The sequence below is a fragment of the Argiope bruennichi genome, chromosome 6 (genome assembly GCF_947563725.1).
Source record: "Argiope bruennichi chromosome 6, qqArgBrue1.1, whole genome shotgun sequence".
NCBI lineage: Eukaryota > Metazoa > Arthropoda > Arachnida > Araneae > Araneidae > Argiope > Argiope bruennichi.
In genome coordinates this window covers 138,519,684-138,535,121 of record NC_079156.1, presented here as the reverse complement: position 1 = coordinate 138,535,121, position 15,438 = coordinate 138,519,684, and the positions used below count along the sequence as shown (strand labels likewise).

The window sequence follows — 15,438 nt, the reverse complement described above, 5'->3', positions numbered from 1 at the left end:
AGCTGGCATTTATTTCTGATTTCCCCACTGTAGGTTGAATCTCGGCTTCGTGATTTAAAGCTTGCATGCTACTTTTCTTTCTCCTTTTTCCCGGCGGTTCTGCACCGTTCACTCGGGTATAATGCATATTTAATTTGTAGAGATTGGAATAACTACGTGAAATAGGATGCTCTAAAAGATACATTATAGCCATCTACTGCGAGCGTGATCTAACATAATTAGTTATTAATTTGTGGGCACACGCAAGCGTCAATGCCTATATATTGATCAGTATGTCTGGAATGAGGTTTCAGTCAGATTGTATAGGGGGCATGTGTTTACGATCTTTTATAATTTCCCAGAATTTTTAGAGCAAAGCCGGAAAGACTCTCTCACCTATGCAACATTTTTCCAAACATTCGTGTCCATCTCTTAGCATAAATATCCCGAGTTTTTAAACTGATGATTAAATCTACGGATGAGATAATCATTCGAGTGACAATGCTCGAACCAAACACAAAACGCACGTTGAATTGCAGTGGTGGGAAAAAGATAAGATCTGCTATAATTTTCCGATATTTGCTAAATTTTATAAATTATACTGTACATTTTTTAGGAAGCTAAACATTTAGCAGAAAAAAATTATTTCGCATTAAAAATTTAATAATGTTTTGAATGTTTAATATTTTAATCATTTTTAAAACATTTGTATAGAGTTAAAGTTGGGGGGGGGGGGGAAAACGCGACCACTTAGTTATTTTTTTAATATTAATTATTCTAAATTTATTTTTACTCTGAATTAGTTATTAAATGGCACAAATGGCTTTTACAAACGATTTTAGTTTATTAGAATTCAATTATAAAAAAGTACAATTTTATTAAAATTTTTAATTTGCGCTGTTCATTTTACTAATACAATCAATGTTTATTTTCACCAAATGTTTTGACAGTAAAATTTGTATCACTCTTTTGATAGAACACAACATATTATTTTATAACATATAACATATCATTTTATTCCTCTCATTTTCACAACGTGTACTCATTTTTTTAACGCTATTTCTGTTTTCGGCTAAAAGCAGTTTTGAGGAAATCGTAATATTTTCTCAGTTGCGGGAAGAGGAGAAAAGTTGCGTGAAGAAGGTTCTTAGTTTTTGAGAATGTGTTTTGCCTTGAAGAGAAACTGCAAAACGATTCAGACTCTCAAAAAGTGTCGAGAATAACTTCTTAAAAGATCCCGACCCTTACGCTGTAGAAACGATCTGGTTGAAAACCGTCTCTCTCTAATCGATCAAAAAGAGTCCTAATGAATCGAGCCTTTTCTCAACACCCATCTCATATTCAGATTTAAAATAAACTGAAACTTTCTTGTTCAAGTGGAATAAATGCATAATGTACTTTTAAAATCTTCTCACGTAAAATATATAAAAATGAGGAAACAGCCTCCACTAACAAAACTACTCCTCGGAGAAAATGGAATGATGTACTTTTCTCAGTTGAAAATGAATTTAATTTGGACGGCTTCCGATATTATTGGCATGATATATACGTTCCAAACAGACAGTGTTCTCTAAACACCGATTCAGAGGTGTTAGCGTCGTGGTTTCGGAATGGAACCATTCCTGTAGTCTTTTTAAAATCAAAAACTAACCCTGAAGGACATCAAGACATGCTCGTTGAAACATTACTACCAGAAACTCCTCTCATTACAAGTGGGCACGATGTTTTTCAACAAGATAATGCCTCTATCCAAGTGTCATCATCTACAAGGTCGTGGTTTCAAGAAAATGAAGTAGAATTATTGGACTAGAAATCAGAAAGCCTCGACATGAGCTCTTCGGAAAATTTGAGAACCATAATGACTCACGATATTTATACAGAAGATCATTGTTACATCAATAAATATGAGTTAGAGAACGTGGGGAAAATATCGAAACAACTTTTAGGAGGACTTGTGGTTTCTATGATATTCCGATGGTGGATATCACTCAAAAAAGAGCAAAATTCTGCATCATTAACTGTTTTGTGAGCCAAATTTGTAGCTGACTCTAAATTGCAATAAATTAAAATGTAATATGAATCAAAATAACTTCAAATATTGCATATATTTATGTTTTTATTGTTTTAAAAATTATAATACCCTATACGTTTACTAGTAATTTAAAATGTACGAATATATTTTTGCTGGTCTTTACTTTTTTTCCACCACTCTATAATTTCAGATTCACAATTTTCGAATTGTTAGGCTTTCGCCATTTTCTCTGCGAACTTTTCCATGCCCAACTTAAACAGTTTATCGGCGTGTGTGCGGCTGAAATCGGTATCCGTCCTCGATCTTTCCTTTCAGCATCGAATCATTCGTGCATAGCTAACAGGTACGGCCAACCAATGGGTACGGATGTAACTAAGAAGTTTAGTAAGTGATGGAAGTCTAGTATTCATTACGAAAAAATTCGTCATAATGCCACATTCTGGAAGTGAATTCGGAAAAAAAAACTAAAATTAAATCGCCCTTCTTTCCGTTAGTCAGGATGAATAAAAGTTTTGTTTCATTGTTAATCAACAAGTCTTTTAACCCTTTCTAGGGCCGTGGGAAGTATGCTTCCCACCAAATTTATCTATCTTTGTATGAAATTATGTAGGTTGGCATAAGTTCTGACAAATTTTTTTAGTAAGTCAGAAACTTAGATGCTTCAGTTCTTTGTCTCAGACAAAATGATGTGTCTTGATTTGTTACTTAATTATTAATTAACCAAATTAATGAATTAATCAAATTAAATTTATCTAATAAGCTAAATAAATCCCTTTTCTTATTCTAATTTCAAGCCTAAAAATATTTTAACATAATATGACTAGAAAAAAATGACCCTTTAAAGTGTTAAATAATTTTTCAATGAACTAATTGCAATGATAATTTTAAATAATTATTAGTCTTAAGAATGAATGAAAAAATGCAGGGAGAATAATAAAAACCAAAGTTTTTTGGCAATGTTCTACCCCAAAAAATGTTCTTTAATAAAGGTATAATGTAAGAGGACGCCTTGCATGGCACTGGCATACCTCAGGAGTGAAATATTAATTTTTGGCGTCCATTTAACATTTTCACTGAATCTGTCGTGTCTTGGCTAGCGTATTGGCGATCATTCCCTGGCATGCGGTTAATAGGACCCGAAAATCGAATTTCAGTTTTAGACGCGTTTTTTCCTATCCATTGAAACAAAGATTTGCCATGGAACTACCCTTGCAGTTACAAAATCACAAACGAAATTTGATATATTTAAGTTATTGCGTTTCAAAATGACCACGTTTACACGCTTCTGTAAGTGCAGACCAATTGGTGGATTTGACACAAAATCGGACAAGTGCCTGCCTAAAAGTGCACCGAATGTTATCCATTTAGCTCACTCTATTTTGTAATCATCGGATTCACTTCTGTTTGAACTTCCTCTAAACAGATTTTATTCGGAATTTGATAGGAATCTACAGATTTGGTGTATACCAAATTTCATCCGCCTAGCTGAACTCGTTTTTGAGTTATCTTTGTTTCAGGCCGACCTTTTCCGAAAATGGTTTTTCCAAATTGGGGAGGTCTGAAAGTGGAAATGTGTCAAAATCTTGAATTCGAAATTTTTGAAGATAACAGTACTTTCCCTTGCCCTCAAAAATGTCCCAATGTTGGTTTCTCGTCGGTTATTGGTAATTTCCATGTAGATGAACTCAGACCCTGTTCGTATGATACGTGTCAAGAGTGAAGTGCTAATTTTGGAATCCACTGCATTTCTCTCGTTGCAGTGGGTGGCTAGATGACATCCTCAGGGGCGTTCACCTGAGCCACGATAAAGTAGTGGAAAAGCACGAGACATTTAAATACATCCTATGAAAGATCAGTTCCTTTGATTAAAAGTATTTTTAAAAATTCAATGAAAAAATCGAATGTCATAGGCCAACAAACCCTCCTTTTAACTCACCATCAGTATGTCAAAGATCAGGTCATCCATCGCTGATTCTCTGTCATCGGGATCCGCGTCCACGGGTTTAAAGAAGTCCATCTTTCTCTTGATGGACTCGATCGTCACTTTACCCAGAAACCCCTGAGTGACCATCTCTGCTATTTCCAGCTTCTTCTTCCAAGACTTCTCTTCTTTGCTTTCACTGTCCTGTGAGCAATACAAAAAAAAAAAAAAAAAAAAAAAAAAAAAAATCAATATGCACTTTGAGGCGGAACAAAGTTACTGTTGTTTTTATTGATGCTTTTTCCATTTGTAATTGTATTCTCTTCCTAATAGTTAATTTTTTGTGTGTCAGGTGGCAGTGAATAACGAATCTGGATACGAGTGATGTTGGGTGATTTGGGGACAGATTCATCTTGATGTCACAGATTGAGTAACCAAATTTAGAATTTTACCGCACTCTGAAACCTGCTCACACATCAAGAATACTTCGAGTCCCGCGTCGCCCGCTCATACTCCTTGGGATGAATCATAGGAAGCTCTTGCTGCCTTTTGAAAATACAAAAGGATTCTATTGATACTAGTTATCCGTGTCTCGTAGTGAAAAGAACGCCTCAAACAACGTTCTGTGGCTATTTGGAGTTTCTTGAATGGAACAGTCATGCTTAACTATACTGTATCAACCTTAAAATTTAAGCTAAGAATATATGTCATTAAGCTCATTCATTTAAATATTAAAGCAAAAGAACCGAGATAAATATATATATATACTAGCCGCCTTTGGCGACCAGCCGGTTCGCCAATCTTAATGTTAGTTAAAATTTTAATAATTAAATATTTTATGCAATTCCTACTTTAATAGCTTCTTCATCAAAATATTTTAAACCTTTAAATTTTGATATATAATTCACTCATAATATTATAAACGCCTTCAGTCATAACGTAATATGTATCTCTCCAATTTTCTGTTAGTTCCCGTGGAATTTATACTATAAATTAAAGTGGAAAGGATTTATCTGCAATTAATATAATAATATTTTTTACTGAAACAAAGTATTTTTTAATAATATGATTGCTGATAACAGAGTCACTGAGCGTTTAAACTTTATGGGCACTAAAGAATATCTTTCCTAATTTATGTAATATTTCAAGAAATTGTCAACAAAATATTCTCAGATTCATCATGACCAGAACGATTAATTAACAATGTTTAATTTTAAATGCATCAGACACTAAGAAAATAAAACGAAACGTTTAAAATAATCGGTTGAAAACAGGTTAAAAAAAACTACTTAAAAAACGATGTACTTAAAACCATAAGCGTATACAAAAAATATATAACTAATATAAATACAATTTAATTACAAAAACATGCAACTAACCTAAAAATAATTTAAATCATCCGTTCTTATCAACGGATGATTTAAATTATTGTCATGTCAACAATCAGAACACAATGCGCATGCGTGAATTTTCAACGCCAATTACGGAACGCAAATGCGTGAATTTTTCTACGCCAGTTGGGGTAACACTATGCAGATTAGAAATTTTTAATTTCCTTTATGCTGTTTTATTTTAATTCAAATGTACTTAAGAATGAATCTGAAAGATCGATTCATTAACAATGTTTAATTTTAAATGCATCAAACATTAAGGAAATAAATAGAATCGTTTCAAATAATCAACCGAAAAATCTTAAGCCTAGCCTCATGACTGTTGGGAAAAAAAACTAAAGCCGGACTCATTTGGCGGTGGGGAAAATGAAAAGATTTTTTTGGCGAGAAAGTTAGTTTTGAATTAATAAATAAAATTCTAATTAATAATTAAAAAAAGGGTTATCCTATCTTTTAAGTTAGATCAAACTGCACACGGTGTGCAAATTTGATTAAAATCGGTTAAGTAGTTTAGGAGTCCATCGCGGACAAACAACGTGACACGTAATTTATATATATTAAGATAAATATGACTCAATGCAAAAATGAATAGATAAAATTTAAAAACTTCAGGAACATAATACAAATACAAAACGAAAATTTTTAGACAATATTGGTTATTTATATCTAAAACAATAAAACAATGCTATTTTAAAATATTTGATACAAACAAGGTTAATGCAAACTGCTGAATATAAATAAAAAATAAATAATTTTAAAAAAGTTTTTAGAATATATTTGAGTGGTGTTTCTTTCCCACCCAGTTCTATAAAGTTCAGTGGAGTTGTCTTTGTTGCGCTTACCATGCTTAAATATGAATCTAAATAAATGGGTACACGATGCCAGATCACCTAAAAAAGTTATCGCTGTCATCATCTTTTGATATACATCTCAATTCTTATAGTCACTAATATATCTTCTGATGTACTTAACATAGTTTTACTGATATGTGGCTGCTGTTCAATAACAACGGAATGGAACTGAGACTCACCATTGCACAATAAATGTGCCGTCTTCTGGAGATTTTGGCAACCTCGCGTTATTATCAAGAAGCAGCCAAACCATTCAATTTCGAACACAGGTGAGTCAGTATTCGTTTGAATACAACACCGCGTTTTGTCTTACCAAGGCAACTTTCGCCAAATTTTTGCTTCAGCTGTAATAGAAACCTATGCTTACTTTATCTGCGCCTTTCTGGAGGTGCCTATGAAAAAAGTATGAGCAACAGAGAATCGATTCCATATTAATTTCAGGTCTAACTAAAGTAAACACCAAACAGCGACAGCCTTAATCAAAACTGATCTATGTCTTGCCATCAGCCTAGTCTGGAATAATAAGTAAGGATACTCAGGAATTACTCAAAATAAAGGATTCATTATAAAAAAATTCTTAAAAGCACATTTTTATTACTGGAAAAAAAGGCTGTTATTTTAACGTCATTTTCTTTATTTTTTTTTAAATTTAAAGTCTAAGATTTCTCAAAATTAAAAATTTTTGGCGTCACTGATAATGACGCCAAAAATTGTTCATTAAACGATAATTTTGAAAATAGTGCGCTTTCATCGAGAATGTACAAATATACCAAATTTTAAATCGCTTGCACATTAGGAAGCAAGTTAAATTCTGACTGCGAAATGCCATCCCTACAAACCTGAAACAAATCAAATAATTTCTTAATAACACAAAATGTTTTGAATTTGTGTCCTCTCTTTGAAAACGGGATAACACAATTTCAAACTCTTCCATGGCGATACTCTTTGAACATGCAGAAGAACTGAGACCACAAACAGAGAAAAGGCTAATAACAAACATTTCGTGTTTCATGTATGAGAGAAGTCGATATCTTACTTCCTCCTGAGTTCCCTTCGGGCCTGGCTGGTTCGCTTCCGTGATGTTCTTCTTGACCTCTTCCTTCTTGAAGGCTTCCTGCACCGCCAGATCTATGCCCCGGAGACCGTCCCTGACCACACCCTTCACGAAACCTACGAAGCCGCCAAGGACGGCATCCAGGGTCTTGCGGGTTTCACAGTACGTGTCTGTGAAAGGAACAGTTAAGATTACAATTTGTTATATGTGCGATATATGCATTTCTTATTTCTACTTTTGTAACCCACGAAACCTACGAAGCCGCCAAGGACGGCATCCAGGGTCTTGCGGGTTTCACTGTACGTGTCTGTGAAAGGAACAGTTAAGATTACAATTTGTTATATGTGCGATATATGCATTTCTTATTTCTACTTTTGTAACCCACGAAACCTACGAAGCCGCCAAGGACGGCATCCAGGGTCTTGCGGGTTTCACTGTACGTGTCTGTGAAAGGAACATTTAAGATTACAATTTGTTATATGTGCGATATATGCATTTCTTATTTCTACTTTTGTAACCCACGAAACCTACGAAGCCGCCAAGGACGGCATCCAGGGTCTTGCGGGTTTCACTGTACGTGTCTGTGAAAGGAACATTTAAGATTACAATTTGTTATATGTGCGATATATGCATTTCTTATTTCTACTTTTGTAACCCACGAAACCTACGAAGCCGCCAAGGACGGCATCCAGGGTCTTGCGGGTTTCACTGTACGTGTCTGTGAAAAGAACAGTTAAGATTACAATTTGTTATATGTGCGATATATGCATTTCTTATTTCTACTTTTGTAACCCACGAAACCTACGAAGCCGCCAAGGACGGCATCCAGGGTCTTGCGGGTTTCACTGTACGTGTCTGTGAAAAGAACAGTTAAGATTACAATTTGTTATATGTGCGATATATGCATTTCTTATTTCTACTTTTGTAACCCACGAAACCTACGAAGCCGCCAAGGACGGCATCCAGGGTCTTGCGGGTTTCACTGTACGTGTCTGTGAAAGGAACAGTTAAGATTACAATTTGTTATATGTGCGATATATGCATTTCTTATTTCTACTTTTGTAACCCACGAAACCTACGAAGCCGCCAAGGACGGCATCCAGGGTCTTGCGGGTTTCACTGTACGTGTCTGTGAAAGGAACAGTTAAGATTACAATTTGTTATATGTGCGATATATGCATTTCTTATTTCTACTTTTGTAACCCACGAAACCTACGAAGCCGCCAAGGACGGCATCCAGGGTCTTGCGGGTTTCACTGTACGTGTCTGTGAAAGGAACAGTTAAGATTACAATTTGTTATATGTGCGATATATGCATTTCTTATTTCTACTTTTGTAACCCACGAAACCTACGAAGCCGCCAAGGACGGCATCCAGGGTCTTGCGGGTTTCACTGTACGTGTCTGTGAAAAGAACAGTTAAGATTACAATTTGTTATATGTGCGATATATGCATTTCTTATTTCTACTTTTGTAAATGTGAGAAGGAGAGTTTAGGCTAGGATGGAGTATAAAAAACAGTTTTTCGAGCGTCATATTCCAGTAGAACTTCAGAGGGGCATTTTTGCGTGCTAATTAACAGTAAAATATTGAAAAAAAAATTGTACCTGATATCTGCAAATGGGTACAAAATGTCCAATGCTTGATAAAAATACAAAACACCCGCAAAATATAGTTTAAATTTAAAATTGCACAGGATAAAGGTCTTGATTTTTAATAGCACCTGAGTTCATGATATTTGCTTGAGGCCATTAAAATTAAATTTAAAAGCTATGCATTACATTTTGAATCCGTGCAAATGGTCTAAAAGTTCAGAATTTGTCCAAATGTGTGTTTAAAATCCTCAAAAGGAATTATTTATTTTAAAAATATTTTCAACTTCAAATTGTAAAATAACACAAATGCAAAGCAGCTATCATTTCACTTTTCGTTTTTTTATGAATGTAGTGTAACAGGTTTTATCTTGAAAAATACTCCTGGAAAATTTCTACGGTTTATCCCTGAAATTTTTTCAGGACTTGATTTTGTTTTTCTTATTTAAATTATGTACTTGGTGCATCGAGCAGCAATAAAGGCGCGAGATTCAACTTGAATTAGTTTTAGAAAGATTGGATGGTTTTGGTTGAAAAAGAAATGCTTCAAAATCTGTATTTGCTGTTCAATGAACCGAATTTTTGGAATACTGAATTGCGTTCCATTGCTCTCGTCCTGTGCCAGAAAGATTCCACAATTACAAACGACCTATTAATATTCCATAGAATCTTCATTGGAATTCTTTATTATTACCATCGTTATATCTGAAAGATGCAGAAAAATATCTTTTATATGAATACTTTAAAAATGCAAAAATACGGCAAAGAAGAATTGAAGAAGCTAATAAGTTATCTGAAAAATGTAAGAATGAGCTCTCGGAAGCAGTATTAGTGTCCTTTCACAATTCTGGATTACATCTGCTATTCTTTACAGATGTTTCAGATGCGGCAATAGGCTCCTTGTTACAGCAGTTCAAAAACACAATTTATAAATCAATTTTATTTCATTAATGAAAAGAAAAATATAACTGGGCAAAATAATAGTATGCGTGATAGAAAATTATTAGGGATACACTAATGCAGGAAAGTTAAGAATAATTTGTAAAATGCGGAAAACTGCGAGTAAATATTGGGGCATTTATTCGAAATAATTTGTGGAGAATTGAAGGTAAAAAAAAATTATGCAAAACAATTCAATCGACATTTTCACGCTCAAACACTTGCGTATATCGGAATGTGGGTAAAATGGCTTCCTAATCATATTTAGGACAGGCGGATTTCGTGCAATCCATCTCAGATGGAATTCTGTTGATATCTAAACAGAACAAAAGATGATACAAAGATGACGCCAGGATCTCTTTGTGATTGGGAAACTCTTTGAAATGCTCACATCAGGATGATTACCAACCAAAATGTGTCAGTGAATCAACTCAACATTCTCGTGGAGGTTGGTTCCAAAGTGCAAGAAATGTGAACCGACGACCAGCACCAGGTCGGTCAGCTGTCAAAGCCATTCACGGAGATTAACGTCTGACAATAGAGAACGACATCAAAGGTTACAATTGTGCCAAAGGATTGGTTCAGCGTTCACAGTCACCACACAAGTATTTCTTTTCAGACGAACTGTTTACAGGAAGCTCTATTACGTAAGTCTCTATATCAGACGACTAACAGGAGACGTTCCCATCACGCCCGTGCCTAAACGCGCAATCGTTTAAATTTACACTGGAGTTCGTAAAAGCAGTCGTTGCAGTTTGAAACAGTGGGCAAATGTGATGAATTTCGCTTTAGTTTGAACACTCGGTTAATGACAGGGCGAGTGCGTGGAACTCGTTTTCGTCATGGAAATACTGCCTTGTTTATTATCAGGATGAATCATAATGTGAGCTGATGTCACGCTGAAGGGCCAAACCGACCTCCATATTTTTGTGAAGAGGTCTCAGACTGCGGTAAGTTACAGAGACGACATTCAAGAAACTTATGTTAGCCTGTTTCGAGGTGCTGTCGGCTCCAATTTCATATTTATGGACGATAAAGCGTCTTATCACTATGCGATTTTGAACAATGACCCGTGAAGCTGAAAACTTCCAACGCGTGTCGTGGTCTGCTCACTCACCTGATCTGAATTCTATCGACAATGAATAGTCACTCAGGAGACAACTTGTAGCTCTTCCACATCCAGTTAAGCTCCATTCTCGAACTCTTTCAATCCACGATGCGACATTTGGACCCACCATTCATTCACAATATCAGAGCAAGCATAACAAATCGTTGTGCAACGTACAGGCTGTCAGAAGAGACCACACAGTTTATTAAACTGCAAGATAACATGTTTATTTCTTTTACTTTTTATTAAAATGTGAACTTTTCTTGCGCCTAGATTTCTTCTAGACTGTTTCTTTGGATAATAAGTATTCTTATTGTCACTCTTTCGCGATGCTTTCTTATTTCACAACCACTAAATACTCGCTTATCCCGCCACTTTGACTTTATTATTCATGGGATTATCAACTGCGCTTGACTTTTGGACAAGATTTCTTTCAATTAAATGCTTCGAGTATCATCTTGAAGAAATAACATTAAGAACGTTTACAATTTATTCAGATCATCAGCTTTTAATATTTGTCATTCATCCAAAACATTTTCGACAGTATTAATATATGACAGGTAAAAATATAACTGCAGTCGATACTTTATCCAGATTCCATAAAGTTTCATCTATAAATTACGACCAAAATATCTGATGAAAATAAAATTGAACAGTTGACGAACCACAATTTTCTTGAATTGAAAGCAATGTCTTTTACTTTCGGGAAAATATCTGTGGTGTGGTACGACAACTAACAAAATTCGATCATGCATTCCACAAGCTTCCTGAAGAAACTTTTTTCAATATATTCACAATCTGAAGTTAATTTAAAAAATGATCTGGTCTAAAAGTAAAAAAAAAGTGTACCACCGTGGACTTGAACTGCATTCCTTGCCGAAAAATCTAACATAATTCGCCATAGCAAATTTGGATGAGTATGAATACCGACAGGAAGATTTTCATATCGATTGTAATAAATCGATATGAAATAGTCCATATCGATCTCATTTGTTCATTTCCTCCATCCAGAGAAAACATTAAACATTATTCTGACTCGCAACAGACTTTTCTATTTGGATGGAAGTCATTTCTTTAGATATCCTTTCGACTGACACTATGACAACAGCATCACACAGTAACCGATTAGCAGGTTTTGAAGCATCAAGCAAGCTCATTGCGACTGAGGAACTGAGTTTAAAAGAGAAATGTTGCAAACTTTGTTCAAAATCTGTAGTATTAAACTACATGCAAAGGCAAAATAGAAAACCTTCGCGGAACATTAAAAGCGGTTTGAAAGCTCACAGCGATCTCTCCTGGACGACAAAAGAACTTTTGGGCTTGCGTGCTGTTATTCAGGAAGACAGCAATCATTCGATTGCACAAATAGTTTATGGAGAGAATCTGCGACCTCATGGATTTGTGAACCAATGATTCATATAATAACGGAGAGTCTCTTTTATAATCTCCAGAAGCCATGCAATCAAGAAAAATGTGAAAAAATTCACGTTCAACAGATATTTGTGCAAAAAGTCTTCTTCATGCTTTTCCGACATATAGAAAGCACCAGCAGCTTCCCTATGGAGGGTCATTTCCCATAAACGACAGCAATGACAAATATCTTACTGTTCATATAAAAAGAGAAAACGCCAATGGGCTACTAAATCGCTTGAAACAAACCTATATTTCAGCTAACAAGAATAATCAACTATCACCACAATAAACTACAGGTACCTTCTTTAAAAAAAATAAATGAGATATGATGCAAAAACACTTAACACAAATAGAACTGTGCATTTGCCTTTCTGATTCAAAGACTTTATTCAAATAAAACATCTTATCTTTAGTTCATGCTAGTTACTATTGACTTCCTACCTTCCGTAATGCGACTGTTAAAAGATTAATACATAGGCTGAATTACCACATGTTCAGTATTTAACTTCTTTTAGACAAATATTTATTATTATTATTATCATATTATTATATTTCTTTTCCTGTTAATTTTCTTGGCAACATCTCTTATCAAAAAAAAAAAAAAAAAATGGAATTCTTCTTAAGAAAGAGTTCTGTTCTGACTGTACTTCTTGATAATGTTAAATTGTACAGAAAACTTAAAAATAAAAAGTTTTGAGTTTTATTTTTTATTTGGTAATTGAACTTTCTTTAAATATTTGTACAATAATCATGAAAAAGTAACGAACAAAACATTCGAATGGGTGACAAAAATCAAAATCTCAACTTAACCATCGATAACAAATAGCTTTCAGGCATCACCTACTTAAAAAAAAAATAATTCCGGACAACAATTTTCCTTGGTAATTTTTAATGGACAGAAGGCCCAAGTTATCTGTCAAGAATGAAATATGCTTTTGCAAGCACGTTCGTAGATCAACACTTATTTATGCAACAACTTTATGCTGATTGGCGACCCCAACGAACAAAAAAAGAGTAAACTTCAAAATAATTGTAAACGTATCCTTGTTAAATACTAAATTCTATCGTCCTCATTTAAAAATTAAATCAACTGAAGAGTACACGCACAAATTATCCAAGAAAATCTTCTGGAGAAATTGTTAACCATTCTATTGAGTTAATAGCAAACTAAACAGTATTCACAGAAAATAATGAAAGATACAAACTTCCCTTTTCAATGATAGCATGTTGGAATCCACTTAACTTTTCAACCAAATGATAAATCAACTCAGATCACTCCAAAAATGAAATGCGAAATCTCCTACCATTTTTAATTTGAAATTCTCATGCAGTGCCATTTTTCTTCGCAATGAAATTTGAATACAAGTTGTCAGTAGGCAAAATACTCACCTCCCCGGTTTCCCTCAACTGCATTGATCTAAACCTAAGGTTACTATCAAACTGAATAAAAGTGCATAAAATTCTACACGGGTATTTAATTTGTGTGAAATGCAATCAGAACGTGTGACATCAAATGGCCGAGAGAGTTACAACTTGTGATATAACGAAAGTGTTAACTGCTGGGTTGCGAATAAGGAAGAAACAAAAGGGGGGGGGGGAATCTACTGTTTGTTGTTTTAAAGTACAAATAACAGCTATCTCAGAACCACAAGATTTAATTCTTAAAAGAGATCGATCATGAGCCAATACAAGGACAAAGACTTATTCCCCGCAACATGAAAAAAAGTGCTGAGTGGGAATGAAATAATTTCTGATTGTACCGAATGCTTTGAAATATAATAGACGCATAAAATTTACTTATAATAGCTACATAAAATGTTCATTTACTTGCAAACACCCCCGCTTGAGCTTTCTTCTTTTCCACCCCTCTGTCTCACAGCATTATCCCTTACTCATGCGTATACTTTGAATGCCTTGGAATGTACTTACCGGTGAGGTTCACCATACACGCTTCGCGATTGTCTTCATTTTTGTTAATAAGCCCCCGCTAGGAAGCTTGATTAAATATCACCGTCACGATGAATTCTGTCCCTTCCCAATGTAACCAGTTTCCCTTTTTCACCGCAACTTGCTATTTATATTGCAGTAAAATCGCTCTTCTCGCTGTCGCACTTTTCTAGAGCTAAATTCTGATGCAAAGGACTTTGTATTTTTACTGCTCCTCAAGATAAGAGAGAGTATATTGCTATCATGCTGGTCTTCCACGTATCAAACTAAAAATAGTTTTTTATTATTTTGTCATTGATTTTCCTCGAAAATCAACATCAAGTGAACAGCTGATGAAATTAAAGAAACTTGCATAACTCTGTAAACTAATCTTATATGCACTATTCTCATAGAATGAGGCAGACAAGCTGACCTGTCATGTTCGTTGTCTTATTCAAGTATTCTTTGAGTGAGGACTTTCCGTTGTCCAGCATCAAGTCAAGATGGCTGACCATCAAAGACTCCCAGGCCGAGGTGATGTTCTTGTGCATCTTCTTCACTCGGCTGCCAAAAGCCGCCTTCAGTGATTTGAACTGATTAAAGATTTTCTTTTCTTCGCTGAAAAAAAAAGAATTTTGCTTGGATTAAAAACGATTTTAAGCAATGACTTGAGTAAATTCATAGCATAAGAAATTGAAATTTGAGGGTATTGAATATTGATTTCGTCAATTTTAGATTAACACTCTCCATCTGCAAATGTACTTACTTCAGGTCTTTATCGATTTCCAAAACACAATTTTTAAAGCCATATTCATTTATAGTTTTTTCCCAGCATTAACTCCTTACTGTCCATCAGCGATTAGAAATGGTGATGGGATGGAATCCATCTACCTGACGCCACAGACATCTCATTACTTTACTTATGCTAAGATGTGACATTACGCTTTTCTTTTTCTTTCTTTGTCTCTACAGCGTATACCGTGAACTCCAAAATTAAATCATCGCAGCCTACTATAGATACATCACGTGATTATTAATTCATTCTATGGTAAATGCAAAAATACGAAGAAGATTACACAGATGACTGTGGAGATTAATAAGTGATATTTGCTAAATTCTTTAGAAAAGATTCGTGAGCTGCATCGCTAAACTGCAGATTTTGTTTGACATGAGCAATAAATTACCCCGCCACAATTTAGAACATCTTGTATTAGCTGCTTCATATAAACGCCA

The 15,438-nt window shown here is 34.7% G+C and overlaps 1 protein-coding gene across 1 annotated transcript in view; it reads right to left on the bottom strand.

Annotated features, from left to right (window-relative positions):
• The window catches only part of LOC129972313 (uncharacterized), a 47,502-nt gene that overhangs the window by 12,250 nt on the left and 19,814 nt on the right, over positions 1 to 15,438 (bottom strand). The window contains exons 4-6 of the mRNA XM_056086403.1: positions 14,639 to 14,823; positions 7,211 to 7,398; positions 3,948 to 4,136 (exon numbers count right to left, since the gene is read on the bottom strand). Of these exons, the coding sequence (XP_055942378.1) occupies positions 3,948 to 4,136; positions 7,211 to 7,398; positions 14,639 to 14,823 (562 nt within the window). The remainder of the gene's footprint in view (positions 1 to 3,947; positions 4,137 to 7,210; positions 7,399 to 14,638; positions 14,824 to 15,438) is intronic.